This window comes from Nannobrachium achirus (assembly GCF_963921795.1).
Source record: "Nannobrachium achirus genome assembly, chromosome: 7".
Lineage (NCBI taxonomy): Eukaryota > Metazoa > Chordata > Actinopteri > Myctophiformes > Myctophidae > Nannobrachium > Nannobrachium achirus.
The window spans coordinates 37,460,108-37,487,742 of NC_137816.1; the positions used below are offsets into that span (position 1 = coordinate 37,460,108).

Consider the following 27,635-nt stretch of genomic DNA (forward strand, 5'->3'; position numbering starts at 1 on the left):
ATGATGAAATGTCTCCTATATGATATGAGTCATATAGGAGAAGACATTATCACTTCTAATAAGTCATAAATCGGCAGAGAAGACAGTGAAATTTCAGGCATGCAATTCCTTATTGGTTTCCTGAGCTGCTCACATATTTACGTAAACCAGTAGGTAATAGTAATAGGGATTGGTGGACAAATAGGTATTTGTCACTGTTCTCATACAAATGACAAAAACCTAATTTATGGACCAATTATTTATTTGCACCAATTATTGGTCTCAGGAGATACAATATACATATTGCTGACTTTTTGCAATTTGCATTATTGTTTTTGTTAATACTTTTTCTATTCATGGTGTGTGTTGTTTGTTTTGTATTCATTGTTTGTTTTGATGTATTTATTGTAAGTAAAGTCACCACACTCTTCATGCACATTTTACTGTTTAAAATGTTCCATACTGTACTGTATGTCTTAAATGTTGTTGCCTTTTTAGTGCTTTTTATAACAAAAACAAACAGAGCCAATTACCATTATTGTACCATGTTTCTAAGGTAATCCTCATTTACAAATCTCCCAAAAACCTCATATGTCCTTTTGAAGATGGAACTGGAGATTTTAGAAACGCAGACAGGCATTAACAATTTGGCGCTGTTATTACCAGTTATTCAAGTCTTTCCACAGAACTAGACCATTACAAAAATATCTACACATGAAGGCATTGCTTCAGATAAGTGAAGTGCTGTGTGTTTGTCACTCACTTGGTTTGCTGTTTGGGGAGATGGTGACAAACCTCCTCATCATCCCTGGGGACTGCTGCATGGGGGGTGTACGGCACATCCTGTCATCATTCTCTGTGCTGGGCGTCATTAGTTCTCCTACCAGGATCCTCTCTAGACTGCCATCATCCACCCCCTTCCCCAGCCACCGACCACATGGGAACCTGCAACCGCACAAATGCACGCATCAGTCAATGAGAATGTTTTGTCTTAGAAGCATTATGCTAGTTGAAGAATTCTTGAACATAATGTATATAAGACAGGCAGTCTTCAACGTTTTCAGGCCAGGGACCCCTTAGTTGAGAGAGAGATGAAACAGTGACCCCCACAACCTTTTTCGTAGTTTCCATATAGTTTAATTGTTTGACAGCACGATCATCAGTGTATTTTGGATTCATGTTAATGTGTGTTTCCAGATATTTAACCACTTGAACCGTCAATGCTTAATAAACTTGACCTTTCACTGTGTACTTAGTCTACTCTTTTCCCCCTCTGCACCAGAGTCCTGCGAGGTGTTGTGAGTTTGTAGATCGGCTATTTTTGGCTAAAGTTCTCAGAATTTGGACACTAGGGTTCAAGTGGTTAATATAAAAAGGAGGAAAAAAAGTTTCTATCACACAAAGATTTTGAGGACCCCCTGTAGTAACTCTGAGGACCCCCTAGGGGTCCCGACCCAAAGTTTGAGAACCACTGACATAAGGTATCCTTACTTGTAAGTGTGTCCTGTGATCTCATTCCTGACCACGACGCACTCGACTAGCCACTTGGCGTAGAGGCCTGTGTTATCGTGTCCCATCTGCACCGTGGTGAGCTTGCCAAGGTTCTGGCACTGAAACAGTTTGGTAGACAGCATTTTAATGCTATGCTTTGGAGAATCACTCAGGGCATAAGTGAGTTTTAAAGACAATAACAGCTTTGTCACATGACCACGTCTCAGAAGATAAAACAATCTTCAACTGTGTCATAACCAGGTATTTCCACTGAATGACAGAGTTGTGCAACAAAGTCCTAATGCTTAATTTATAATACGTTGCACAACAATGTCACATGCTGAAAATAGCCAATCTACAAGCTCACAACTCACCGCGGTGTGACACATTGTGAGCTTGCAGATCGTCTATTTTCTGTACGTGACACTGTGGTACGACCATGTGTAAATCAGGCTTAAGTTAGCCCTAAGATGCAAACCTCAAACGTGATCTCCAGGGTGTTTCTGGGGACCTGCAGTACCCCAGTCTCTGCCAGTTCTCCAGACACACACACCCAAGGGTTGGCAGTGAACATAGAGCCTCCCAATTTCTTGCTGGATACAACCACTACATGGTAGGGGATCACTAAGCAAATAGAGAGGACACAGACACATGAGTAACAGGAAAGTACAATCACAAACTGGTCTTTGAAACAGTGCCTTAAGAAACATTGTACCTGCTGCTACCTTTCTTTCACCTGCACATGATGCTAATGTTTCCAAATAGCATGTACCCACCTGCATATGATGCTATAAATATCATGTACATATCTGCTTTCACATACAAAATGTGTATATGTACTGTGTCCCCGTGTAAATATGATCAATTGCCAGACTGCACAATATCGCTGAATGTAGTAGTACTCACTGATAGTGGTAAAAACATTGGTGAAACAGAAGTAGTCCACAGCGTTGAAGGACAGGAGGTGGTAGAGGAATTGCTCTTTCTCATCATCACATCGCAGGAAAGCATATCGCTTGTACAGTTTTCTATAAGAAAGAAAAGTTATGAAAGATAAACATAAATGAGACCAAGAACATTAACGTCCAGAGTGAGGAGATGACATACGGTACGTTCTAATATGTACATACATACAGTACTTACGACTGTTTATTCAGACTTGGTAAAAGTGACCCATGGATAAACGATCTTCTCCGTGACAGTCGGTACAGAAATAATAGGTAAGTAAATAATCATGGGCACAGAAATAATATAATAGTTAAGTAAACAGTCATGGTTGCCATTTGCTAAGAGCAGAAATACTGACAAACACAGGTCACACAGATGGAAACAGAAATCAACCTTGAGTGTGACCCAGTTCTCCACTGATATTATCAATTATGAAGAGCCCATATGAATAATTTATCCTCACATGGATTGTAGTATGAAGCTCAGCAGTTTCAAAAGCCGATGCATTATTAATGTATTGCAGATATCAGGTTATCTTAATATGAGGGACATTCCTCCAAAAGAAACAAACAATGGTCAATGCAGGTGACCCAGTTTCACCCTCAAAATATGGGCGAGATATTCTTGGGCTGTTATGACAGGGTATAGCAGGAGCACAGAATGCTATTGTTTTCAGGGCTGCAATTATCAATACTTTCAATAATCGATTTATCCATTAATCTATGTGATTTATTTATAATGTTAAAAGGTATAAATTGATGGCAAATACTCATCACTCTATCTAAACCCAACAGACATCCTGTAATATGTCTATGCAGCAGTAAAAAGCATAATTTTACAACAAAGACAAACATTCACATTGTTGTGAAGTAGCACATCACACATATTAAATGTAATTTACATTATACATCACTACATTGTTTATTCCATTACTAAACTTTGAGTAAATAAAGACAAATATTTGATCAATTAATGGTTAATGATTCATTAGCCCTAGTCATTTTGCTTACTTTGTAAGCTCATGGTCAGAGAGCAACTGCTTCAGATGCCTGGAAAGCAGTTTTTTCTCCATGGAGAGGCGCACCCAGGCCCTGGCCTTGCCCACATCTGTCTTGATCTCACTAATGTTCTGGATGTGCCTGCATATGAGCGAACACACAGGTTAGCGGAGTTTGTTTGTAGAGTGAGAGCATACACAAACACAGCACGTTTTATCGTTTTCATCTTTTTTTCCCCCCTGAAATCAACCCTGGGTTCCTTACTATACAACTTAACATTGTCAGACATAGCAGAACCAAAAGCAGACTCCCTACGAGTGCAGTAGTTTTCAAAGTGGGGTCCTGGATCCATGAAGGGGTTCCCAGCTAAATTAGTTCAGATAGCATCAAAATCTATTTAACCACTTTAAGCCAATGTTATACTTTGGCTATTAAAGAATAGCCGATCTACAAGATCGGCTATTCCTGGAACAAAATCTTTTCAGATATCAATTTAGGAGTCCTCCTGGCCATGAAAATGTTCAAGAACCACTGTCTGCCCTAGTGTGTAGCCAGACTCAGCCACCATCATGCCTCGAGTCATGTCCAGACACATTACCTTCCACTTCACCTGTACCATAAGCACGCTCTGCTCCCTAAGAGCTCTTTGTCGTGTCTTACACGTCTCAGCCTTCCAACCCCCTCCCTGGCGGTGCCCATTACACCCTTCTATGCACGCACAAAATAACCCACTTTCCTTCATTCGTTCTCTCCATGGCAACAGAGAAAATCAGTGTCGCTATTGGGCACCAACCTCGTATATCCTAAACCTCTACTTGTCAGGAAAAACAAAACCTGCGTTCCAATTGATCCAATGGAGTCACAGCTGGCTCTTAATACTTTTCATCAGGAAATTATTTGTAAAACTCACAAACAGATGTAAAGGGTAATGAATACCATTGATTTATGGAGGTGGGGGCGGGTATACAATGTTACTGCCCGACAATAGATTGTAATGTACCAGACCAGCATTTCTATAGTCTTAACATTTTGTCTTGACAGCCTGTTTTTTGTTGTTGATGTTTTTTATTTATTTTATTTTTTACCAATATTCCAATATCTACTAAACAATTCCAATACCACAATCTCAAGATGAAAATTAAATTGTTTAAATACATGTACATTGTAAGTACATACATACATATATATGTCAACGACAAAAACACAATTAAATCGTTAATCGCAATTATTTGAGTGAAAATTAATCGTCATGTAAAATGCCCTAATCGTAACAGCCCCAATTGTACGTACATACATTTGGGATATGAAGGAGGATAGTGTTTGAGAGCAATCAGACGGGGTGCTGGTGCCCTGAGCTAACCCTGCACCCCCACCCCTACCCTCCTAACCAGACACACAGGAAGTCTGGGAAATAGGCTGGAAGTAACGTGCTGTTACACAGCTTCTCTCTGAGCCTCCGTCACGCTACGCAAAGAATGACTCCACATGATGGCGGGAATGATAACATCTCCACACCAGCAGGGATACACTTAGGCAGACATACTGTACAGCAGTGGTTCTCTTTTTTTTATGTCAAAATAATACATTCATTGCTAGCAAATTGGTGCGTTATGAAGTAGTAAAACAGGATTAAAGAAAAGCTCGTCTGAATTTGATCAATTGTCACGTATCTGTTTTAAAAAAAAAATCAGTGAAGGCAGAGCACTTTTAGTAAATATTTTATCAAATAAATAAATCAAATAGATACAAGTCTCCTTGTGCGAAACAAAGCTCCTGTTGATGTATGTAGGTCAAGAGGATACTTATTATAGTACTAGGAATTGTTATTCAACAGTCTGCCACAAGAAGGCAGTATAAGCCAATCTGACTTTCTTCTGATCATTAACAACTGTAACTATGAAGATAAAATCACCCATAATATGTCACTAGTCTAAACCAGCTACACAAATGGTGAGCGAGAGTGAAAAGTGGAGACTTACCTCATGTCTTGTATGAGAGAGATTCTGAGAGGGGGCAAGGCAGAGCCACCATCAGATCTGCGTCTCTCAGGATCATGGATGAAACCTGAAGAAATATTTACGTATATCAGTCAAGTGGCTCACAACCACACAATTTCACAGATCCGGCAACACTCAAAGTCATGACTTCTGGTTCCAATAATTACCTGGGGGACCTAAACACCCTGGAGTCGCATCCTTCTTCTCTTTGCTTTCCTGGTAGTGGAGCAAGTGTGACCACAAGGCAGATTTACCCTGCACAACACAAGCAAACACAAGTTGTTGAATTCTGCACAGCACTGTGTGGGTTACAGTTGTGCCACGGACTCCAATTTTTCAAGATTCTTTGAAAAAAGCAGATCTAATAGCTCACGACGTGTCATGAGCTTGTACAAGTAGATTAACTTTTTTCAAATAGGCAATGTATGTATATATGTTTAAACTTGTTAAACTGATTTTGGTGCAATACAATGGAATCCCCCTCAAAGACCCCTGGGGGTCCCCAGACCTACTGTTATAGAGGATGTTGAGCTCTTCACCTGTTTGACCTGCAGGCCATGGCTCCAGATCCTCTCCAGCAGGTCACAGAGGCTGGCGATGAGCGTGTTCTCCTCCACACCCGTAATACTCACCTCCCCGTGACCCAGCTCTACCGCCTCCCTGCCCATCTTCTCTACCAGCATGCGCTTGGTCTGCAACCCACACACACACGCGCGCGCGCACACACACACACACACACACACACACACACACACACACACACACACACACACACACACACACACACACACACACACACACACACACACACACACACACACACACACACACACACACACACACACACACACACACACACAGAGATATTATCAGTTCAGTCATGAAAAGATTTATGATCTTTGATGGGAATAGTCCAGTAATGCAAATATGATTAAAAACAATAAAGACATTTGAGGATAATTATATGGTATATAAATTGTGTGCGTGTGTGTGCGTGCGTGCATTTGTGTGTGTGTGTGTGTGTGTGTGTGTGTGTGTGTGTGTAAACATAAACTCACTTTGTTTCTGCACTCCTTCAACAATCCTTCCACAAATTTCCAGTTGGTTTGAGCGATGACAGAAGGTGAGAGGTTGGAGAGTTTGGGCTGTCTGATGGTTGTTCCCAGGTTCCTGGCCTCCTGGATGTACTTCTGTTACCAAACAGAAAATACACAGTCAGCAAAGGAACCCACACACTGAGTAAAAGAAATGCACTCAATGTACACACAGGATTTAAATACAGTACTGTACATACATACATACATGATGTGTACACAGGTCACAAACAGGAAAGAAATAACGACATTCAACACATACGTACTTAGCACAATGATTAGCCAACTACAGGGATTGATCATGGTCCAAAGTCAAAGGGTTTTACTTTATAAAGTATGTTCTATGCTGATGAATAATGGAAACTCTCTGTACTGAGGATTAATTTGATCCTATTGTAAAAAAATAAATACTGAAAAAAGATTTTTTTTTCTTTTTTTTTTACTGGTATCAAATTTTAAATGTTAAATTTACAAATAGGTGTGTTCATCATTGTGCCTTGCGGGTCAATATGTAATGGGAAATTCTGGCCTGACAACTCACAACTAAAATATATTGTGAGATGTCGATACGTCTTCACATAAATGTGCCAGACAATTACTGTTAAAAAAACAGTTAAAACTATTTGGAAAAACCTACAAAATTATTATACACAATTGTTACTGAAATCCCACAGAGATCTAAACACTGCTTTAATTCAGTCAATATTAAGATTTTGGATCCCAGATTACAGTATAATACAGTATGTCCTAGCTAGGTATGATGTTCCACGGATGATGAACTAACACTGGAGGTAGTGAAAGAGGGAGGGAGTGAGGAGCATATCGTAACTGTCTGGCAGAGACCTTGTATCTCCAAGTTTCAAATTTGTATGTTTTTTTCGCAAAGTAAAGCCCTGCTTCATCACTAGAGACTGTTGCACAAAACTAATGAAAATAGCAGATCTACAAGCACACTGTGTGCTTGTAGATCGGCTATTTTCACTAGTTTAAATCATTTTTAAAGTGATAAATACAAAACGAACGGTTTTGGACATACAAGGTTTCCACCCGACAACGACGATTAGGGAGAGGCCATGTGTGGGCATTGAATGGATTCTCAGGCCTCAGTCACTACCGACACGCAGGGGCATCACAAGGGGGGGGAAGTGGGACTGAGTTACTAGGGCCCAAGGTGGAGGGGCCTTAATTATTTCATACTTTAACTATTGAAAAATAGCAGATCTACAAGCTCGCAGCGTGGCACAGATCTGCTATTTTTTAAAAGTCGTGAAAATGTGCGCAGATCTTTGAACGTATTTCTTTTTTAAGCAAACATTTGTAACTCCAATTTTGCTGCTGGGGGGTCCCTGGAAGAAAATATTTTGAGATGGGGGTCCGTGGCCAAATACATATCATTTTGGGAGTCCTTCACGTGAAAAAGTTTGAGCACCACCGACATAGAAACATAAGTTTTTCAAAAAACCTTAGAAGGATTTGAAATATTCAAAGACTTGCACACATTTTCACCACTTTTCAAAAATAGCAGATCTACACGCTCGCAACGCGGCACTCGGTGCCGCGCTGTGAGCTTGTATATCTGCTATTTTTCAATAGTTAAAGTACCCAGGGCCCAGAACCCTGCCGACACATACCACATCCACAGCCACCGACTTTAGACAGGGCCTGTAGGACTGGGAGAGCCAGTAGTAGTCTAGAAACAGCAGGAGCTGCCGCTCCGGAAACAAACACTCCACATGCTGAGCGTGTGAGTACGTGAGTGAAAGAGACACAAGACAGAGAGACAGTGTGACCAACAGCATGCCAGAGTATTTGTGGGAGAGATATAGGCCTAATTATACTCCGCAGTAAGACAGCGTTGCTTGCCAAAGAATAACCGATCGTCAAGTTAGCAACTTGGATCAATTATTACTGGCAAGCAACACACTCGCATGATGAAGTAAAAATATATGAAGATATAAACAGCATAAGAATGAGATCAGAGTAATTAAAGTCAGAAAGAAAACAATCACAGTAACAGAAAATAACAATACCTTATAATATACCTATTATAATAGGTATATTATGATAAAATACTATTCTGTCTAGAGTCTAGACTGACAGAAGAATCAGGCACAAATACTGTAAAGTTTAGGAAGAAAGTAAACCAGGGACATTTATAATAAAAAGACATGCAAAATAAAAATAACATATTTTGTAAATGCAATAGACAACAACAACATAACAAGAGGAGAAGAACCCATGTATGAACCTCTCTCTGGTCGTTGTCTAAATAAAGGTGCTCAGCGTGCTGCTTCTGTCTGTCTCTCCTCCTCCACTGGGCTGGAGCGCTCCTCTTGGCCCATCTACAAAACAATACCAAACAAAACCATGTTTTACAGTTGTTTTACAAATGTAAGCTTCAAACTGTCCACAAAATGAAGGTTTCCCCTTCAGCTCCTTTACTTATGTCTTGGTTCCTTAAAGCTGGTTGCACACTGCACTGCGTTTCTTTGTTTTGGAAATCCGAAATCCGGAGGCCAGGGAGAGAGAGAGGAAAGAGAGAGAGCGAGCAAGCGACTCAGTGGCGACAGCTGCGAAAATCTAAAAAAATCAACCCTGGTCCGAAAATAAATACGAAACGGGCAGCAGGGTGCAAACGTGATTTACATAATGTGAGGTTGACGTTTTTATTTACGTGCTCTGAAATTTGCACCGATATTCGGCCTGAAAAACGCAGCAGCGTGCAAAGACCTTAATTCTTATCTTTTGCTTATCTGAGTTTTCCTAATATTTTTTTTCCCCTGGCCCCCACACATATGTAAAGAGTCTTCAGAATCCCAGATATTAATCCCAGATGTTATTTTAAAAATACAGTAGTGATGTTTTGAGCATCACAGCTCTTCGTCGGACTCTGATGAACAAAAAGCTACCTAGTTTTTTAATTGGATCTCCTACAGTAGGAACTGGAGACTCAAAACAAAACTGAGAGAGGAGGTCTGGCCAAAAGAATAAAAAACAACAACTATTTAATTTCATTTATAGGTACCTGTGATGCAATGAAACAACAATACGGCAATGAATGTGGTAGTGTACTATTCAGAGAACACTCTGTTAAATCATCCATTTATGTCATTGTTTAAATGTCATAAATGGATGATTTAACATAGAATCATCTCGGGCGCCCGCTGGCCTGGTGGTCAAGGCGCATACCACATACTAGGCTATGATGCCTGCTGGCGTCGCCGGTTCGATTCCCGATCCGGACGACCTTTGCCACATGTCATTCCCCATATCTCTCCCCATTTCATCCTGTCAGTCTACTGTCCTATCAAATAAAGGCATAAAAAGCCCAAAAACAAATCTTAAAAAAAAAAAAAAACATAGAATCATCTCAGAATGCGACCCTCCTTGCTTTTATTAAGTTTTGTGTTTTGTCGAGTTGAATCGAATTAGGACAACACACCTGACTGTCAGAGCATGGTGGCATGTATCGTGTCAATGCTGGCTCTACACCTAACCTAGCAATGAATGAGTTTAATGCCTGTTTTACCGCCCATAACGTGACAGATTTACTCACTTGTTGCTGACAGGCCCAGTGGAGAGCACATCGGACTGCAGTCGGGGGAAGAAGCCTTGTTCATAACGGCCCTGACCAATCTTCATGTCCAGTAGGTGGGGGTGTAGGGCTGTGTGGTCGATCTTTGACACTCTCATCTCTATGGCTTTCTCTGTAGATGACACAATGACACATGGGAGGTGGGGGGTGAGGGTGATGGTATGAGGAGAGAGTGCAGTGTGTTGATTTCTTAACAGTTCCTGGTGAGTCACACTTGACTCACCCGCCTCAGCTGCCAAGGCTTCCCTTGGTTTTGTTCATCATCCCTGTACTTGTATATCTGATGTAGCCTACAGTACACATGACATGATCAGTGATTGTCATCGCCTGCTTGCTTCTGTACACAGTAAAAAACCCCAGTGTAAATGTAACTCTGAGCATGTACAAATGTAACTAAATGGACCTGTTAAGGTCCATTTGTACTTTGTACAAATAGATAAGTTAACACTAAGGATTTTACTGTCTATACTGTAGAACGGTATGCATTCCTAGGCTACAAGGCGTATTCTCTGCAGTATGTTATTTTCAATTAGTCATTTGAATCTGGAAAACAAATTACTTTAATAAAGGTAGCTGGGGGCTCTCAACTCAAACCTTAGAATGTCTTAATTTTAAACATCCATTTGTACGCATTTAATATTTTTTTATTTCGCCTCTTGGATTTCAATCAGGTCTAATGCACGATTTATTAAAACATAATAAAGCAGCATAGTAAATCATTGAATAAAATAGGGGTATTCCAATGCAAAGCATATTGTGACTTGGCAGTTGTTTAGAAAAGTGGGTAAATGTGTTGAGTAACCAACTATCTCATTTGCCCTATCAATGCATTCTGGCTAGCCATCGTCACGAAAAGGGACCGCCCACTTGTATCATTGACTCTTGTCTCGAGAGATTGCTATCAATGTGACATTGAGAAATGTGAACACATCAGAATAAAAAGGGAAAAAGACATAGGGCCATGTTCCGCCCGGTGCAATCCCTTGGCACTACCCGCTACCCGTTAAAGGAAGCAAATGGTATCTTACGGTCGCACGACCCGCTATACATCATGACGATTAGTTATATAAACACAATAAGGAATTGTCCTTATGTCAATTGTGTTTAGATGATAGTCTATTCAAAGAAGACACTGATTTGTGCTGCGCGTGCCATTCACTCCAAAATACACACTTCAGTTTTATTAATCCATTGCACAGGAATTAAAGAACAGATTAAAATCATATAACATTCTCTATAATCAGTAAGTGAGAGGGAGAGTGTAAGATTGCACTGGGGATAACGGCTTGCGCAGCCTGGTCTTAAAGGCCATGGCCTCTGGCACGGTGATTGGTTTTATTAATGTAAAACCCAAACCAGTGTGTATAACGACTATTGGAATATCAACCCCAACTCCCAGAACTGGAACATAAACAGAATATAGCATGTGACTAAATAATAACTACATTGGATCCATGGGAACACAGGTGATTTTTCCTATTCCTGGAAAATTAACAGTTTTTTGGACATACAAGGTTTCTGCCTGACAGTGATGACATTCGCAGTTTAGAAGAAGAAAAAAGAAGAATTTACCTACGTCATCCCACAAGGGAAATTCAGTTTTCAGCTTGACCCCCAGTGCTTCGCACAAGGCGCGCGGGGGGAGGGGAGCAGTGATAGCTGGAGCAGGGAATTGTACCTGCGACCTCTGGGACCTCCGGTCCGGAGTCCTAGGTATGGACACTAACCACTCAGCTATCACTGCTAGTTTATTGTACAGCCCATTACATTATGAAACAAGTCGTCCGCCTACCTGCTTCGTCGATGTTGGTGCATTTCTGGTACATGGAGGTGCGCAGAGTGGGCGTGCGAACGTTCAACATGCGGATCTTGTCGACGCGGGCGTCAAACACCCTCAGACAGTGGTCCTTGTCGTCGTCGTCGTGGCAGAGGATCTTACTGTCGATGAAGGAAGCAAACATCTGCGTCTCCAGGAAACGGGACAGGAAGGGCAGGTAGGGCTCTGGCTGGTCGGAGAGGAAGGAGGCCTGGAGGGGACAGAAATAAGAAATGTATATAGTTGCAACATTTAATAGAAATAATCGATTTAATCCAGGGGTCTTCAACATTTTCAGGCCGAGGACCCCTTAGTTGAGAGAGAGATGAAGCAGGGACCCCCACAACCTGTTCATAGATTCCATATAGTGTAATTGTTTTACAACACAATCATCAGTGTATTTTGGATTCATGTCAATTTGTGTTTTCAGATATTTAACAACTTGAACTGTCAATACTTAATAAACTTGACCTTTTACTCTGTACTTAGTCTGCTCTTTTTCCCCTCTACACCAAAGCTCTTTGCCGAAAATAGCCGATCCACCAGCTTGTTGTGAGCTTGTAGATCTGCTATTTTTGTCTCAAGTTCTCAGAATATGGACGCTAGGGTTCAAGTGGTTAGTCTCATATCACAACACTGATATAATATAGATACATTTCCCCAGACCTAAAATTCCCTATTCTGTCCCAGTCGGGACACACTGGCTGATCTTTTACCTTGTCAAAATTCTGCATCTGGTCACGATTGGTGAACCAGGACTCCTTGTCCTGGCTGGGCTGGATGACAAACACCTCGTAGTCGGCAAACATCTGTGTGAAGCGGTTGGCAAAGACCTCGCGCACCTGGATGTTGAGCTGATGCATCTTCAGCTCCTCCTCGTTACAATGAGCCCGCTGCTCCTTATCGCCGCTGGCATCCTCTCTCACGTCCAGCTGATGTGCACAAACACGCACACAACGGAAGAATAACAAACAAGATAAGGAACTAGAAGCAGTGCTCTTCCGAGCACAGGTCTCCACCAGGCCACACAAATCGGCCTGTTATAGCGCCACCATGAGGCTGATTTAAAAAATGTGGGGCAGAGGTTCTGAATTAGCATCCAGGGAGTGTGTGCGCTCAGTTTGGCAGCGATCGGGCCAACGGCGCCGGAGATTAGCTGGTAACAACCAGGCCACACAAATCGGCCTGTTATAGCGCCACCATGAGGCTGATTTGAAAAATGTGGGGCAGAGGTTCTAGATTGGCATCCAGGGAGTGTGTGTGCTCAGTTTGGCAGCGATCGGGCCAACGGTGACTGAGATTAGCTGCTCACAAACTGCGAGGACGCACGGACGGACGCACGCACGCACGCACGGACGCACGCACGGACGCACGGACGGAGGGGAAAACATACTCTCCCTCAGCCTTCGGCTGGTGGAGACAATGAGGTTATTGTCGCTGTCAGGTGGACACCTTGTATGTCCAAAAACTGTTACTTTTTGAGAAATGGAAAATAGAACCTGTGTTCCAATCAGGGGGTCATAAGGGGGGGGGAGTGGGACTACTAGTGGGAGTTACTAGGGCCCAAGGTGGAGGGGCCTTAATTATTTTACACTTTAGCTATTGAAAAATAGCAGATATACAAGCTCACAGCACGGCAAGGAGTGCCACGCTGCGAGCTTGTAGCGAGCTTGTAGATCTGCTATTTTTAAAACGTCGTGAAAATTTGTGCAGATCTTTGAATATATGTATTTTTTAAGCGAACATTTGTAACTCAAATTTTACTTTTGGGGGGCCCTGGAACTGAATATTTTGAGATGGGTGTCCGTAGCCAAATAATACGTATCATTTTGGGGGATCCTTCACAATTCACATTAGCTGGGTAGAAACTGGTCAGAAATCATCAATTTCGTGCACTTGGTGAAAAGTTTTTGATTTTTGGTATGGTGTTAGGTATGGGTATAAGGTTTTCAAAAACCATCGCAAACAAGTTGGGCTCGCCCCCTAGTGGTCTGTTTGCAATGAATCAAATATTAGATATGTCAGTATAGAACTTGATGTGACACCACTGATTGTCGCTGTCAGGTGGAAACCTTGTATTTCCAAAAACTGTTACTTTTTGAGAAATGGAAAATAGAACTGGAATTTTGGCACTCTTGTATGAATTTACAAAAAACATTACTTTTGGCACTCTTGTATGAATTTACCAAAAACGTTACAAGATCGAATTTGGTGATATAAGGTTTCTGCTTGATAGCAACGTTATGAGAAAATGAGTCTGTTGAAGAGAATGACAACAGTCCAGCGGACCTTTTCTATCAAGTATTCTTATCTGACTGTTAATCAAAGGCTGTGGGGAAGGCAATGAGATTATTAAAAAAAAAAAAAAAAAAAAATTAAAATGTAATTGAGTCAAATCCTGTATAAATAACACAGCAAACACCGCAAATACAAAATAAAAACAAAAAAAATGACATGAGCCATGCTGTGTTGTGTTGTGTTCAAATCCCATCCCCCAAAGATCACTACACGTGCTCGGTTCATTTCAACTCAGTGACCTCTGATGAGAGTAACCTATTGCCAGGCCTAACCTGCTGACCTAGAAAGCCAACACTGACGACCCCTACTTCATAAGCTGATTAGTCTGCTAATGCGGAGATCATCCTGAGCTACCGTAGCATCCCGATGAACCAGTAATCAACTGTTACCCGTTACCAAGATGTGTAGACTTTATTAATCCCACGGGGGAGATTCAGTTTCAGCTTCACCGAGCTGATGGCTGCTCAGAAGGTTGTGATGAACACTTCATAAAAAATCAGTTAGGAGTTGATTGTCTTGGTCAGGGACCATTTGACACATATTACTGGATGGGCTGGGACTGGGAGGTAAACCAGTGACCTTCTGATTGCCAGATGGCCTCTCTACACACTAAGGTACGGACGCAGCATCACTCTCTACTCTCTACTACAGGGGTCTTCAACGTTTTCAGGGCAAGGACCCCTCAGTTGAGAGAGATGAAGCAGGGACCCCCACAACTTCTTCATAGATTCCATAGTTTCATTGTTTGACAGCAACATCGTCAGCGTATTTTGGATTCATGTCAATTTGTGTTTTCAGATATTTAACTCTTTACCTAATAAACTTGACCTTTCACTCTGTACTTAGTGTACTTTTTTTCCCCTCAACACCAAACCTCTTTGCCAAAAATAGTTGATCTACAATGAGCTTGTAGATCTGCTATTTTTGGCTAAAGTTATCAGAAAATGGACACTAGTGTTCAAATGCTTAATATAAAAAAGGATTAAACTTTTTTTCTATCACACAAAGATTTGGAGGACCTCTGTAGTAACTCTGGGGACCCCCTAGGGGTCCCGGACCCCCTGTTGAAGACCCCTGCTCTAGTCTCTACTACCTTCTGTAGAACATTCAAGGTGGATATTCATAATAGCCAGCAAGTTTTACAGCCATGCTCAAAACATACACAATAGGCTGACTAAGCCTGCCGTTGCACATTCACAAGGCTACATCTTCTTACACAGGTTGACGGCTTATTTGGCCTTTTTAGCACATCGTCACTGTCGTATCTGTTGTATCGTATCTGTCCTTTTATATATATATATATATATAAAAGGACAGATACACTTCATGCTTTATGAGTTACTGTATCATATGCACTTATTCATATGACAGTGACATGAAAAAGTAGTAAAAAATATCTCCCAATGTGTTGCTTGCAATGTGTTGTGAGTTAGAGCTCATCATTTGCTATTTTTGAAAATGAGGAAAATCTTGAAAAGATCAAAGATATTAATAATAATCTTTACCAGGTGGTTAAGTATGTTTTATAAATATTTAATTAATGACAAGTATTAACAAGAGCTTGTGACTAAATAATAACTATGTTTACAAGGGGCAATAATATAATGCAATTCTTTTTATAACATCTTAATATTGCCAAAATAAATGTAAACACATTTTATCTGTCCAATTTCATCACAGGGACTATTGTTATCATGAACCTCCATGTGGTCTTACCTTCTCCAGGCTTACACCTGTCCTCTTGACAAGAGCCTGCAGCCTGGCAATGGTTTCATTCTCTCTCAGTAAATAGGAGTTGAGAGGCGAGCTGGCCAGGTTGCCATTGCGCTTGTCAGAGACCATGTCGACAGACCGGAACCTGTATTTGGCCTGGCTCTCGCTGGAGTGGAGGTTTCCCTCTGGAGAAATACCAAAGGACATCAGCGTCTCTGAGATCTCCTGAATGAACTCCAGCTTGTTGGGAAACTGGGGCAGGTCCTCTGGCAGCTCGATGAAATGGTTGTCGATGTCCACAAAGCACAAGTTGGCCTGAAAAAAAAAAAGGAAATGGTTAAGACTTGTTGAGCGTTTCCCACAGGCTGTTCTGAGACCAATGCTGGGTGTTGTGTTCAGGGGAGGCATGAGATGAACTTGAAGGCTTTGAAGCAAGCTATTAAACTCCATTAAAACGCGTGGAGTGATGTTTGTGTGACTGACTGGCTTTAGCTGTACAGTACAGCCAGGGTGAATTGCAGGAACGTCCATTTTGTTCCCTTCTGATGTGTTGATATCTTGCATGTTCATAACTAGTAATAATAATAATAATACTACTACTAATAATGATAATAGCTGGAATTTATATCTGAGTACTCAAAGTCGCTTTACAACACTGTGTGTGTGTGTGTGTGTGTGTGTGCGTGCGTGCGTGCGAGCGTGCGTGCGTGCGTGCGTGCGTGCGTGCGTGCGTGTGTGTGTGTGTAAGTGGCAGGTAAAAACAACAACTTTATTAGGAAAAAAAGGATAAAAAGATACAATAAGAGCTAGAAACCATAAAACAATAAGAACAAGAGTAGGTAAGAGGTCAGCTGAGAAAGGCGATGGTAAATAGGTAGGTTTTCAGGGCGGTTTTAAAGGTGGGGATGGAGGGGGCATCTCTGATACGTTTAGGGAGTTCGTTCCAGAGGGTGGGGGCAGCTACAGAGAAGGCCCTGTCACCCCAGGTTCGGCGCTTGGGCTTGGGGACCACGAGGAGGCCAGCCTCACTGGACCTGAGCGAACGGGTCGGGACGTATGGCTCGAGGAGGTCAGAGAGGTAAGGGGGGGCCAGGTTGTGCAGTGCCTTGTAGGTGGTGAGGAGTATTTTGAAGTGAATAAGTTGTTTACAGGGAGCCAGTGGAGGTCATGGAGGACTGGTGTGATGTGGTCTCTGGAATGGGTGCTGGTGAGTAGGCAGGCGGCTGAGTTTTGTACGTATTGGAGTTTGTTGAGGGTTTTGGAGGTGATGCCGTAGAGTATGCTGTTGCAGTAGTCCAAGCGGGATGAGATGAAGGTGTGAATGAGGGTTTCGGCAGCAGGGAAAGTCAGGAAGGGGCGGAGGCGGGAGATGTTGCGAAGGTGGGAGAATGCAGTTTTGGTTGTGTTGTTTACGTGGGGGAGGAATGACAGATTACTTTACTTAGTAGATAACGATATGATAATGATGAAAAACTAAATCGGTTCTAAATCGGTTCATGAAGAGACTAAGGCGGGACAAATTAGACTGTGGCACAGTCTAGTTAGTTAATGAATGGAAACACGTCACTGTAGCCACAACAGGGTACCAATACAATAAACAAGTTCCTGTTCTCCCCTTCCTGTTGCTGATATTATAAGTATTCTCTACAAAAACAAGTCACTTTCACACAAAGCAATTCATTTATTTCTATATAAGCAATTGTTTTACGAGCACAATGGAAGGCAGGCAAGTGATGAATGACAATAGATTGTACACCATTAAGACTCCCTTATCGGGAGATCATGTCGCATAATGTTGTTTCCAAAAAGAAACATCAAGGTGGCGCTATGGGGCATGTGAGAAATCAGGGGCGGAGGTTGTGGTTTGCCAGCCAAGGAGTGTGTGTGCGAAGTTTGGCATGGATAGGGGCAACAGTGCCAGAGATAAGAGTCTGCTAAAAGCAACCTGATGGTGGCGCTAGAAGAGGGGCATGTGATAAATCAGGGGCAGAGGTTGTGGTTTGTCATCCAAGGAGTGGGTGTGCAAAGTTTGGCATGGATAGGGGCAACGGTGGCAGAGATATGAGTAGGGGCAAAAGTGTGACGTGACATGATGGACAGACAGACAGACTGACTGACTGACACACAGCCGGTGGAGGTTTTGATAGTAACTGCAATAATAATCAGAGCAATGGTGTGTGTGTGTGTGTGTGTGTGTGTGTGTGTGTGTGTGTGTGTGTTCATACCTCTTGTGGCAGTTCTAATTTGGTGCGGTCATCTTGTCCATTGGAGTGGAGGCCCATAAGGTAGGGCACAGGGGCATCCAGGAAGTGCAGGAGGGAGGCAGGCAGAATGGGGACGTAGACATGTTGCCACTGGTACGGGAACATTAAGGCTGTGATGCTCTCTGCCACCGTCATCAGCGTCTGGTAATCTAGCAAACACAAAAGTAAAAGATGCAACATTAGGGCTGCAACTCTCCCTTATCTTCTTAGCCATTATTCTATTATTTTTTTGATTAATTGAATAATGGAGACTCATGCATTTTTTAAATATTCATTTTATTTTATGTATAACAATGAATATTATTATTTATTTATTTTTTTTGGGGGGGGGGGCTTTTATGCCTTTACTATTTGATAGGACAGTAGACTGACAGGAAATGGGGGGAGAGAGTGACATGCGGCAAAGGTCGTCCGTATGGGGAATCAAACAGGCAACGCCGTCAGGCATCAATGCCTACAGTATGTGGCCATGTCTATGTGGTATGCGCCTGGACCAGTAGGCCAGCTTGTAGATCTGCTATTTTTGAGAAATCGTGAAAATGTGTGCTCAAGTCTTAGAACTTAGGATTTGCTCACTGCTTCTAGCTTCTACATGTTCTTTTTCATGTGTAGGACCCCCAAAATGATATGTATTTGGTCACGGACCCCCATCTAAAAATATTTAGTTCCAGGGACTCCCCAGGAGCTAAATTTTAGTTACCTTTCAAAAATAGCAGATGAGTGCCGCTCTGTGAGCTTGTATATCTGCTAAAAATAATTAAGGCCCCCTCCACCTTGGGCCCTAGTAACTCAGTCCCACTTTCCCCCCCTTGTGACGCCTCTGAGCTTGACCTCTGACTGGCATGATGGTCAAGTTCTTTGGTCATGACTTCATTCAGTAGCACTCATTCTCGTGAGATTCCACACTTAAAGTCACGTGTTTCTTTTATCCATGTATGCTCTGTCCATTCCTGTTTATCTGCATTCCTGCTCTATCGCAACAAGACTCAGCCTATATCCAGCCACTGTGCAGTCTATGTTGCTATGGTGCCAAAATAAGCACAAGTCCTTGATTGGGCTTTCCGCTGGTCCCCGGGAGCAGGCTGTCCCCCTGGCATGGGCCTCTCTCTCACTCCCCTGTTCACCCCGGCTACCTTCTAAGAATACTAAACTAGACTGTTTTTGCTCTCACACCAGCCCTTAACAAGAGGCCGTCATCGTAGGAAAACTAGAGAGAGTCACACACGTAGTTACATTTTATGTAAGGGTCCATTTGGTTACATACAGGCTGAGAAGCAGGAGTGGAGAGAATGAGTTGAGAAAATAGTTGTTTAAATATCACTTCAATATCATTTATAAACAAATCCCGCCCTGACTTCAGCATGCGCTACCAATCTTGGAGTGACATGTTATGATGTGTGTTGTGTTCCATGATAAATTCCTGTTGATGCAAAATACACACACACTGGAATCATGGAGGAGACGTTATTAGCTGTTTCTTGATGTGAGACAGTATCGCTATGTGAAGAGAAATATTAATAAACATCCAGCCTGAATTGTTGAAAAGCTGGGCAATATATTGATTTCTCTTCTGTCATGCCTCTACCCAATACAGAACAGAAACTAATTCATTTCTATTTGCAATTCATGTTCACCAACCAACTTAGACAGTTACAAATTACACTGTTGCAGGTTATCGAGCTGCAAGTGGCAGTATGGTGGACTAAAGGTTAGTGGAGCACGTTTGTCACAGAAAGATTCACAGTTTCTGCAACTTTTCTCAGCAACTTGGTTTCGTAGAGTCACAAATCTTTCATGTGGACTGGGCTTCTTGTTCACATTCAGAAGGGAAAAACAGAACGTTTATTTCAATTATGAAAGATGCTGACCGGGGGCTTTTCTATCCGAGTTATGAATTACAGCTCTATTTTTAGCACAGAACACAGTCATCTCCTTATTTGCAGATCATCCTTTCCTCAGTGAGTATGAGCTTGCAATTGCGTGCATCTTTTCTTCCCTTAACGATAGCCTGTCTCTTCTGGCTGGATAATCTCTGGAGGAGCTGAAATCTACACAACAGTCTGCGCACATTCTGCGGTGATGGGAGGCGATGATGTCACCTCCAACCAATAATAATCACTCTGCATCGCTGCCATCCTCCTTGTGGAAGGGTTTCCTAGCAACGCCACAGCTTTGCCCCTTAAGAGAGCTTCCCCCAAGCCTCTGGCGCTTTGTAAACAGTTGGCCTTTTCCACGTCAATGTAATGGATCTAATCACTCACTATGCAAGCTCCCACATCCTAATATCATTTCCATGCTATTCTGCATACTCATGTTCACTCTAAACCTCTAAACGTTTTCAGGCCCTTAGTTGAGTGAGAGACGAAGCAGGGACCCCCACAACCTTTTCATAGATTCCATATAGTTTCATCGTTTGACAGCACAATTATTAGTATATTTTGGATTCATGTCAATTTGTGTTTTCTGATATTTAACCACTTGAACCATCAATACATAATAAACTTGACCTTTCACTCTGTACTTAATGTGCTCTTTTTCCCCTCTACACCAAAGCTATATCTGCGAGGCGTTGTGAGCTTCGTTGGGAGTATTTGACTTCCGAAGTCTCTGGATTGCTTTTTATTTTAGAGTGAAGCACACGGCAAACAAAGAGGGACTGATGGGCACGAACACAGTTGGCCTTTCACAGCGGGCTGCTGCAAGCTGGCTTGTTTACCCCAGAAGCTCAAATACACATGCATTATCGTGAGCGCACGCACACACACACACGCACACACACACACAAACAAACCTCTCCCTGTGTCACACATGAACAAGACCAAACACTCCCACCCTGTAGGAGCTGCCTGCTGAGCTGGGTGAAGGGACTAACATTTACACAAGCTAAGAGTGACGGTGCACTGCTTCAACAGAACCACTCCATACGTTACATAATCTGATGGTTATATAGTTTCATTAAGCACTCCAAGCATGCATCAGTGGCCCTAGCCTCAGACAATATTATGTTCTGTTCTTATATGAAAACTCTATACAGTTTCTTCTTATAGTATACAACAAACCTTAAATGAATCTTCAGATTTGAGCGGGGCGATACTAAGCAATAATGCGTGATGACAGCCTAAAACTGGCCAGTACCCAAATCTATGCCTTAATCTAGTATCACATAATTTATAATGTTATGATAGTCAGAATGCCATATTTTACGCCATAATAAGTACTCTGGTAATAATTTGAGGATATGTCAGGTCATGTTGTGAATTAAAGACCATGCACCATCTTAAAGTTATACCATGTAACTTTTTTTATAAAACAAATCTTAAAATTGTCCTAACTGTTAAATCGCTAAAGTTTTAGAACCCCCACTCCGTTATTTTCAGCTTCTGAAGCCTTCTCTTTATATGTTTTCTACTTAGCCGTGACAGGGGCGGGATTTCCCAGCAAAATTACGTCATCACACTACCGGCCAATCACAGCGAGGGTTATACACTGCCGGCCAATCACAGCGCATCTTGAAGTGGGGTCGCTATGGCGGCCATATTTGTAGTCGCCCGTGTGTCTCTATACTCAAAAGGTAATCTCGCCTACCAGGCAGGGTGAAGGAGTCCGTTTCTCCGGAATGCCTGAACGCACAGGAACCAGGGACCCCTCTAAAGATAGCTCTCGGCGAGGTGGAGGCAGACGCGGGGGTGTGAAGGTACGAAAAACGGCCGAAAGACGCGGACGCGACCGCGGTTTGCTATAGGGCTACTGACCACTAGTTGAGCATCTTACACAGTATAGCTTTAATGTATTTGTATTTGACACTGTTCATATTATATTCTCTATTATTTACAACTTTCTTGAAACTGTGAATGTTGGGAGCTTGTACGACAAATAATCTGACCCAGTTTTTACAACCGTAAACCAATGATGTGACAAAGTTGAATATAAATCTGAGATTGCAGCCAAAAATATTAGATTGCATCATGTTGTGTGTGACTTTTTCTTGAGCTATTATTATGAAATAATTCAAAATACCTTTTCCTACAACTCAGTGATGATAGATACAGTATATCCTTCATCATCATAGCGACAACAATCAAATTTAGGTTGTTTTTCCTTTGCTTCTGACATGGTAACGTGACAACGCTGAACCATAGCTTCACCACCATGCTGAGAATCCCACTTACGCTTGGAGTAGAGCAGTATCTGGATCTCCAGCAAGGCGCAGGTGAACAGCTGGAGGACGTTCTCCACCCCCAGCAGGTCGAACATCTCGCCGAGGTGGTACTCAAAGAGCGGCAGTTCGGTGGTGCTCGGCCGCTGGCAGACCACCGGCCCGTAGACCCCCGAGAACTTGAGGGAGCGCCCCGACGGCGGCAGGGGCACCTCGTACAGTATGTTGTAGATGTAGCTCTCCAGGGGCAGCGGCGGCGGCTGAGGGGAGGTGACGGCCTGGTAGAGCTGATGCAGCACCTTCCTGCAGGCCTGGGGGAAGGCCATGGGCGCGATGAGGCAGATGCACTTGGACACGTACAGCGTGTCGCGGCTGATGTCGTAGGAGTTGAAGCGCTGCAGGCGGGAGATGGCGGGAGAGGCGTGGAGCGTCGGGTGGGGGTGGGGGTGCGGGTGCGGGTGGAGGCGGGCCTGGGGCAGGGCATGCCGCTGGTCCTCTGGGCCCAGCGGCGAGGTGGGGGTGTGCAAGATGTCGTACTGCTCGGCGTTGTGCATGTGGTATAGGGTCTGCATGGCGCTGCAGATCTGCTTGCTGGTCACCTCCTCGAAGAAGGTGAGGGCAAAGCCGTAGGTCCGAGAGCCGTCCTCTCTGGTGATGATGAAAGAGTGGAACTGAGGCTCCCGAGAGTCGATTTGAGTCCGGAAGGACAGACCCTTTGGCATGCACAGCTATGGGAGGGAGTAGAAGACAGGGTGCACAGTTAGATAGGTAGAAATGTAAAGGCACATAGTAGGGATGGGGCAATTAATGGCTGAGTGAAATGGCCTTTGTGAGGTATGGGAATTTAACAGGTGAATGAAATCAAGATTCATTTATATTCATACAGGTCTATCTATGTGTCATCACGCAGTACGTTTCACGCAGTTACGTTTACAGGAAGTAATTAAAATCTAATTTGAAGAACTTTTGATATGAAAATACACACATTTATTTCTTATTTTTCTATTGATATATATGTCTCATTATGCCATCTCATTATTTCTAGGTATGCTCTAAAAGTGTGAAAAACATATTTTTAATTTCACTACGTCTGTAACCAAAATTTAGAATCTTACTCATGTAGGTTAATCGACAAATCCTTTTTTTTCCTTATATATCAACTAATCTAATCAAAAAGGTTCTAATACTTTATCAATCCAAATCAATCAATCAATCCAAATAATCGTGATATTGATTCGAAGTCATATGGCCCAGCCCTAGTACAGTGTGAGAATTGACCCAAACGGACCCTTACTTCAGGGGGAGTTCAATTATAAACATATGATTATTAAGTATTATTGATGTACTGCATATGTTACCATTCCAACTGCATCCTGGTCAAACGGACTCCACTCAACATTCTCTGGGTAGTGCGCTAGGACTTTGGATTTGAAGGTTCTCCGTAATGGACTCTGCTCAAAATTCTCACCTGAAGAAAGAGAACCAGAAGGGAAAGAAAGAAGGAATGGCGATTTCAGACAAATATGCAAGAGCGAAGAAAGTTTAAGACATCCTGTCAGTAGCAGGTTTGAGGTGTAAGACATCTCCAGAGGAAACAGGAAGTCAGCGTATTCGTCGAGAGAGAGAGAGAGAGAGAGAGCGAGCAAGAGAGAGAGAGACAGACAGAGAATCTGTATTGCATCATATGAAGCTGTCAACTGCATCCTGTTCTGGACAATGATGAAGAACCACAGAAATAAAAACAACCTATCCTAACATTTGACTTGATCAGGGATCGCAAGATCTTACTTGATCAGGGATCACAAGATGTCTTGAAAGTGAATGCGCTTTGTGACAGCTTCAATGGCAATACAGACAAAGCAACCCACAAAATAATCAGTACAAAAAGCCCAAATCACGTTCCATTTGAACCCAGAGTGAAGCAGAAGTGATGCACACACCAAGGCATGATGATTGAAGAGTCATTCAGAGTGTAGGGATAGAGAATACACATTGACCAAGCAGCAACACCGGCCCCAGTAGCACTTGGGCGTGCACGTATGAGAAAACAGAAGACAGTGACTGTGAAACATCGGCTTGTTGTTCAGTAACTGCTGAAGGGTGTGAGGGAGCAGGAGAGGGGGTGGGGTGAGGTGGGGTGGGGTGGGGGTGGGTATAAGAAAAGGAGATATTAACCCAGCAAGCACGGTCAGGACCTGGACCAATCAGTGACGTCTCGATTGGGGCCAGATCACAGCCCATATGGGGATGATCTTGACGTCATTACCAGGGCGTCATATGGACTTTTTTTGTTTGACAGGATTTATGTTGGTTGAAATCAGGTGATATTCTAGGCAAGATAAATATCATAACTATTTTGATATGTCCCAGAATATAACCTTATATGCTCATATTTCAAAATAATAATACAAACAATAACATAAATAAATAAAAGTCCCTATGATGTCCTGGTAATGACGTCAAGATCATCCCCATATAGGCTGTGATCTGGCCCCAATCCAGACGTCACTGATTGGTCCAGGTCCTGACGTGCTTGCTGTTAAGGGACAAGGGCATAAAGGAGTGCAGTGCCCACACACCTGTGCAGAATTATTGAACTGTGAAAACTCAAGGGGTGCTCTGAAACAAAAGAAGGGTGCTGTGAAAGAAGGGTGTGTAGGTCTTTAAAGGTTTGAAGGGCACAAGCTGAGGAGCTGAGGTGAACAGGGGGGATATGATGGGTGGGGTGGGGTTACCTTCATCTGCACTCGCCAAGTTTCCTCTGGCCCCATCTCTGAATTTAGTAGCCTCTATATACTGGCATAAAGCTATACACAACAAATAAAACAACAGTATTAATGAGAGCCTGGCTCCAGAAGGGTAGCGCATCAATTTAATATAGGTGCATACACAGCATAATCATTCTTTCAGTGGTTCTGTTCCAGAGGCGAGATGCATAGACAGTCATTCATGTCTCTGTCAGCTTGGTGGCCTATATTAAATCAGGCCAGCTAGCAGTGTGATGATAACAAACAGTTGTTTTGCTTGCTGTGTATATCAATGTTCCATCTCTTCCACAGACCAAGTTAATTCGTTTTGTTCTCGTATGGATTAGTCACAACAGAAAAGAACAAACCTGTAATTATACATAAGGAAAACTCACAGTGTTGACATATTTTAGCTTATGAATATTTTGAGCAAAATGTTTTAAATATGTTTGCAAACAATATGTATATTTCATTGAAAAATCTAAGTTAATCTCTGGAGAATGTAACTTTACCTAGATATAAGTCCCAAGACAAGTATTTCATGCAAGGATACTTTTCCAACATTTACATTTTTGTATATTCATTTTATACTAAGAAACAAACAGTTTAGCAAAATACTTCATCTGTGTATCCAATCAGTACACAACTGATTCTCACACTGTGGAATAGTGATGAACGTGAACGAAATGATTCGTTCACTGAAATGAATGGTTTTGCCCACCATTACTGTGGAAAGACTTGCCCTGGGTTTGAACCTAGCTACCTCGCAATGCCTTTTGCTTTTCTCTTCGTTGAATTTGATGTCGGCCATGCACCATTCACAAAGGCATTGATCTTTCATTCTCCACAGTCCTTTTATATTCAATCACACAGACACAGGAGGAAAGCAAGTGGGAAATAGAGATGCCTTTTTATCTCTGTTGGTGAGGAGTGGGTAGGGAACCTCCTACAGCCCTGCTGTCACAGACACAAGACACAGCATGTTAATATTAAGTATGAGCTATCTAGTGTTAGAGTATACTCTCCCAACGGTTATAATATCACCAGATCTGCAGCAAATCAATGTTGTTGTTGTAGTTGCTGTTGTGCCAAGATAGCCTCTCAGATGTCAACAGGCTCGGGCTCTTTTCTCAAGCTCCTTTTGGCCTTTGCTGTTTGAGCTGAGAGAAACTAGGTGTAGCTTATCTTTCTATTGACATTACATGTGATGATGATGACACACAGGTGGCAGATAATGTCCTTGAAATGACCTAAAGGGCTTGATATACGGTCTTGCACGCAGTGTTATGCACCGCAATCTACAAGCTTGCACATTTTGCATCGTGAGCTTGTAGATTTGCTATTTTCGGTGCACAAAGTATATATGTGTATATATATAAAGTATAAAATCCAGCTTATGCATGTCTGCTGCGCCCTGAAAACTGTAATGACTTGTGCAGTGTTTGTTAGAGATACTGTCCTAATCTTCATTAATGAAGGGTGAAGGAGACATATAATATTTTAACCAGAAATATCTGTCGCTGAACACAAAAGCGGAAGCATTGGGCTCATCACTGCCCCATCCCACAGTCAGTCAGGAAGTGTTGAGTGGAAGAATAATCTTGTCTACACAAGTAACCACTTAACCAAGCTTAACAACCTCAAACACTGTAAATCTCTAGATGTTTTCCATTGAGACAGGCATGCGCCCAGTTTGAACACTTCTTGTCCATGTCTGATGGACAAGAAGCATAAACACATGGGGATAAATGGGTCAATTAGTCAATTAGTTTGACTCATTACACTTATACGCCTTTTCGACCAGCATGGAATGGGTTCTGTTCTGGTTCACAGTCACACATAGAATTTTTAACCGTGTTAAAATCCATGTAGTATTTGAGATATCAGTCAGATTGTGTCTAACCACATAGAAACAAAAGTGATTAAACGCAATGCATCAAATATGCATATAGTGTGTGAATATATATAGAGTGTATATTGGTGATACATACTTTTCCTCATCAGCTTTTTGTCAGTCATAATAATAGTATACATACAGCTATGTTATGTATTGCAGACATTCTAAACCACTTTGTTGGTCGGTCTGACAGTCCACAATTCTAAAGTGCAGCTGGTAGCAGGTTATCACAGATTACGTACTTGTTTTAAAATGCCTCTTCGCAAACAAAAGGACTAAGACTGTGATGGCTGGAGAGAGCGTTAGCTATTAGAGTGGGAGTTCAGTGTAGCCAAGTTTATCTCTTCTCTCTTTCCTCAAGTGTGCCAAGTACCACGTCTGTCACTGACCCATTATTGTGCTCAGCCTGAATACCATCGAAAAACACATCTCATATGAACGCCCAATTGAAACGCAGCTAATGTTTTCCTACATGTCAGAATGACGCAGCTGTAGAGACACCAATAACACATTTTTATCCACAGGAGGACCTGATGTTTCACATACAGGTAGAGAAAACCACTAATTAACTCTTTTACTGCTAAACGAGCGCTTGTTCTTTGTTTCACGTGTCCACCGCGCCATAACGAGCGTTCGTTCTTT

At 42.3% G+C, this 27,635-nt stretch overlaps 1 protein-coding gene across 4 annotated transcripts in view; it reads right to left on the bottom strand.

Annotated features, from left to right (window-relative positions):
• Positions 1 to 27,635, bottom strand: part of dennd5a (DENN/MADD domain containing 5A) — a 45,766-nt gene that overhangs the window by 5,935 nt on the left and 12,196 nt on the right. The window contains exons 2-20 of one of the 4 annotated variants that reach the window (XM_080730634.1): positions 25,085 to 25,156; positions 23,708 to 23,817; positions 22,363 to 23,077; positions 18,155 to 18,342; positions 15,933 to 16,244; positions 12,635 to 12,850; positions 11,895 to 12,129; positions 10,064 to 10,214; positions 8,756 to 8,849; positions 8,139 to 8,243; positions 6,472 to 6,603; positions 5,953 to 6,105; positions 5,581 to 5,668; positions 5,396 to 5,480; positions 3,429 to 3,557; positions 2,377 to 2,498; positions 1,949 to 2,094; positions 1,471 to 1,589; positions 743 to 924 (exon numbers count right to left, since the gene is read on the bottom strand). In XM_080730634.1, coding sequence (XP_080586760.1) covers positions 743 to 924; positions 1,471 to 1,589; positions 1,949 to 2,094; positions 2,377 to 2,498; positions 3,429 to 3,557; positions 5,396 to 5,480; positions 5,581 to 5,668; positions 5,953 to 6,105; positions 6,472 to 6,603; positions 8,139 to 8,243; positions 8,756 to 8,849; positions 10,064 to 10,214; positions 11,895 to 12,129; positions 12,635 to 12,850; positions 15,933 to 16,244; positions 18,155 to 18,342; positions 22,363 to 23,077; positions 23,708 to 23,817; positions 25,085 to 25,156 — 3,354 coding nt within the window. Of the gene's footprint in view, positions 1 to 742; positions 925 to 1,470; positions 1,590 to 1,948; positions 2,095 to 2,376; positions 2,499 to 3,428; positions 3,558 to 5,395; positions 5,481 to 5,580; positions 5,669 to 5,925; positions 6,106 to 6,471; positions 6,604 to 8,138; positions 8,244 to 8,755; positions 8,850 to 10,063; positions 10,215 to 11,894; positions 12,130 to 12,634; positions 12,851 to 15,932; positions 16,245 to 18,154; positions 18,343 to 22,362; positions 23,078 to 23,707; positions 23,818 to 25,084; positions 25,157 to 27,635 lie in introns of all 4 variants that reach the window. The other 3 variants (XM_080730633.1, XM_080730635.1, XM_080730636.1) reach the window with 3 other exon arrangements.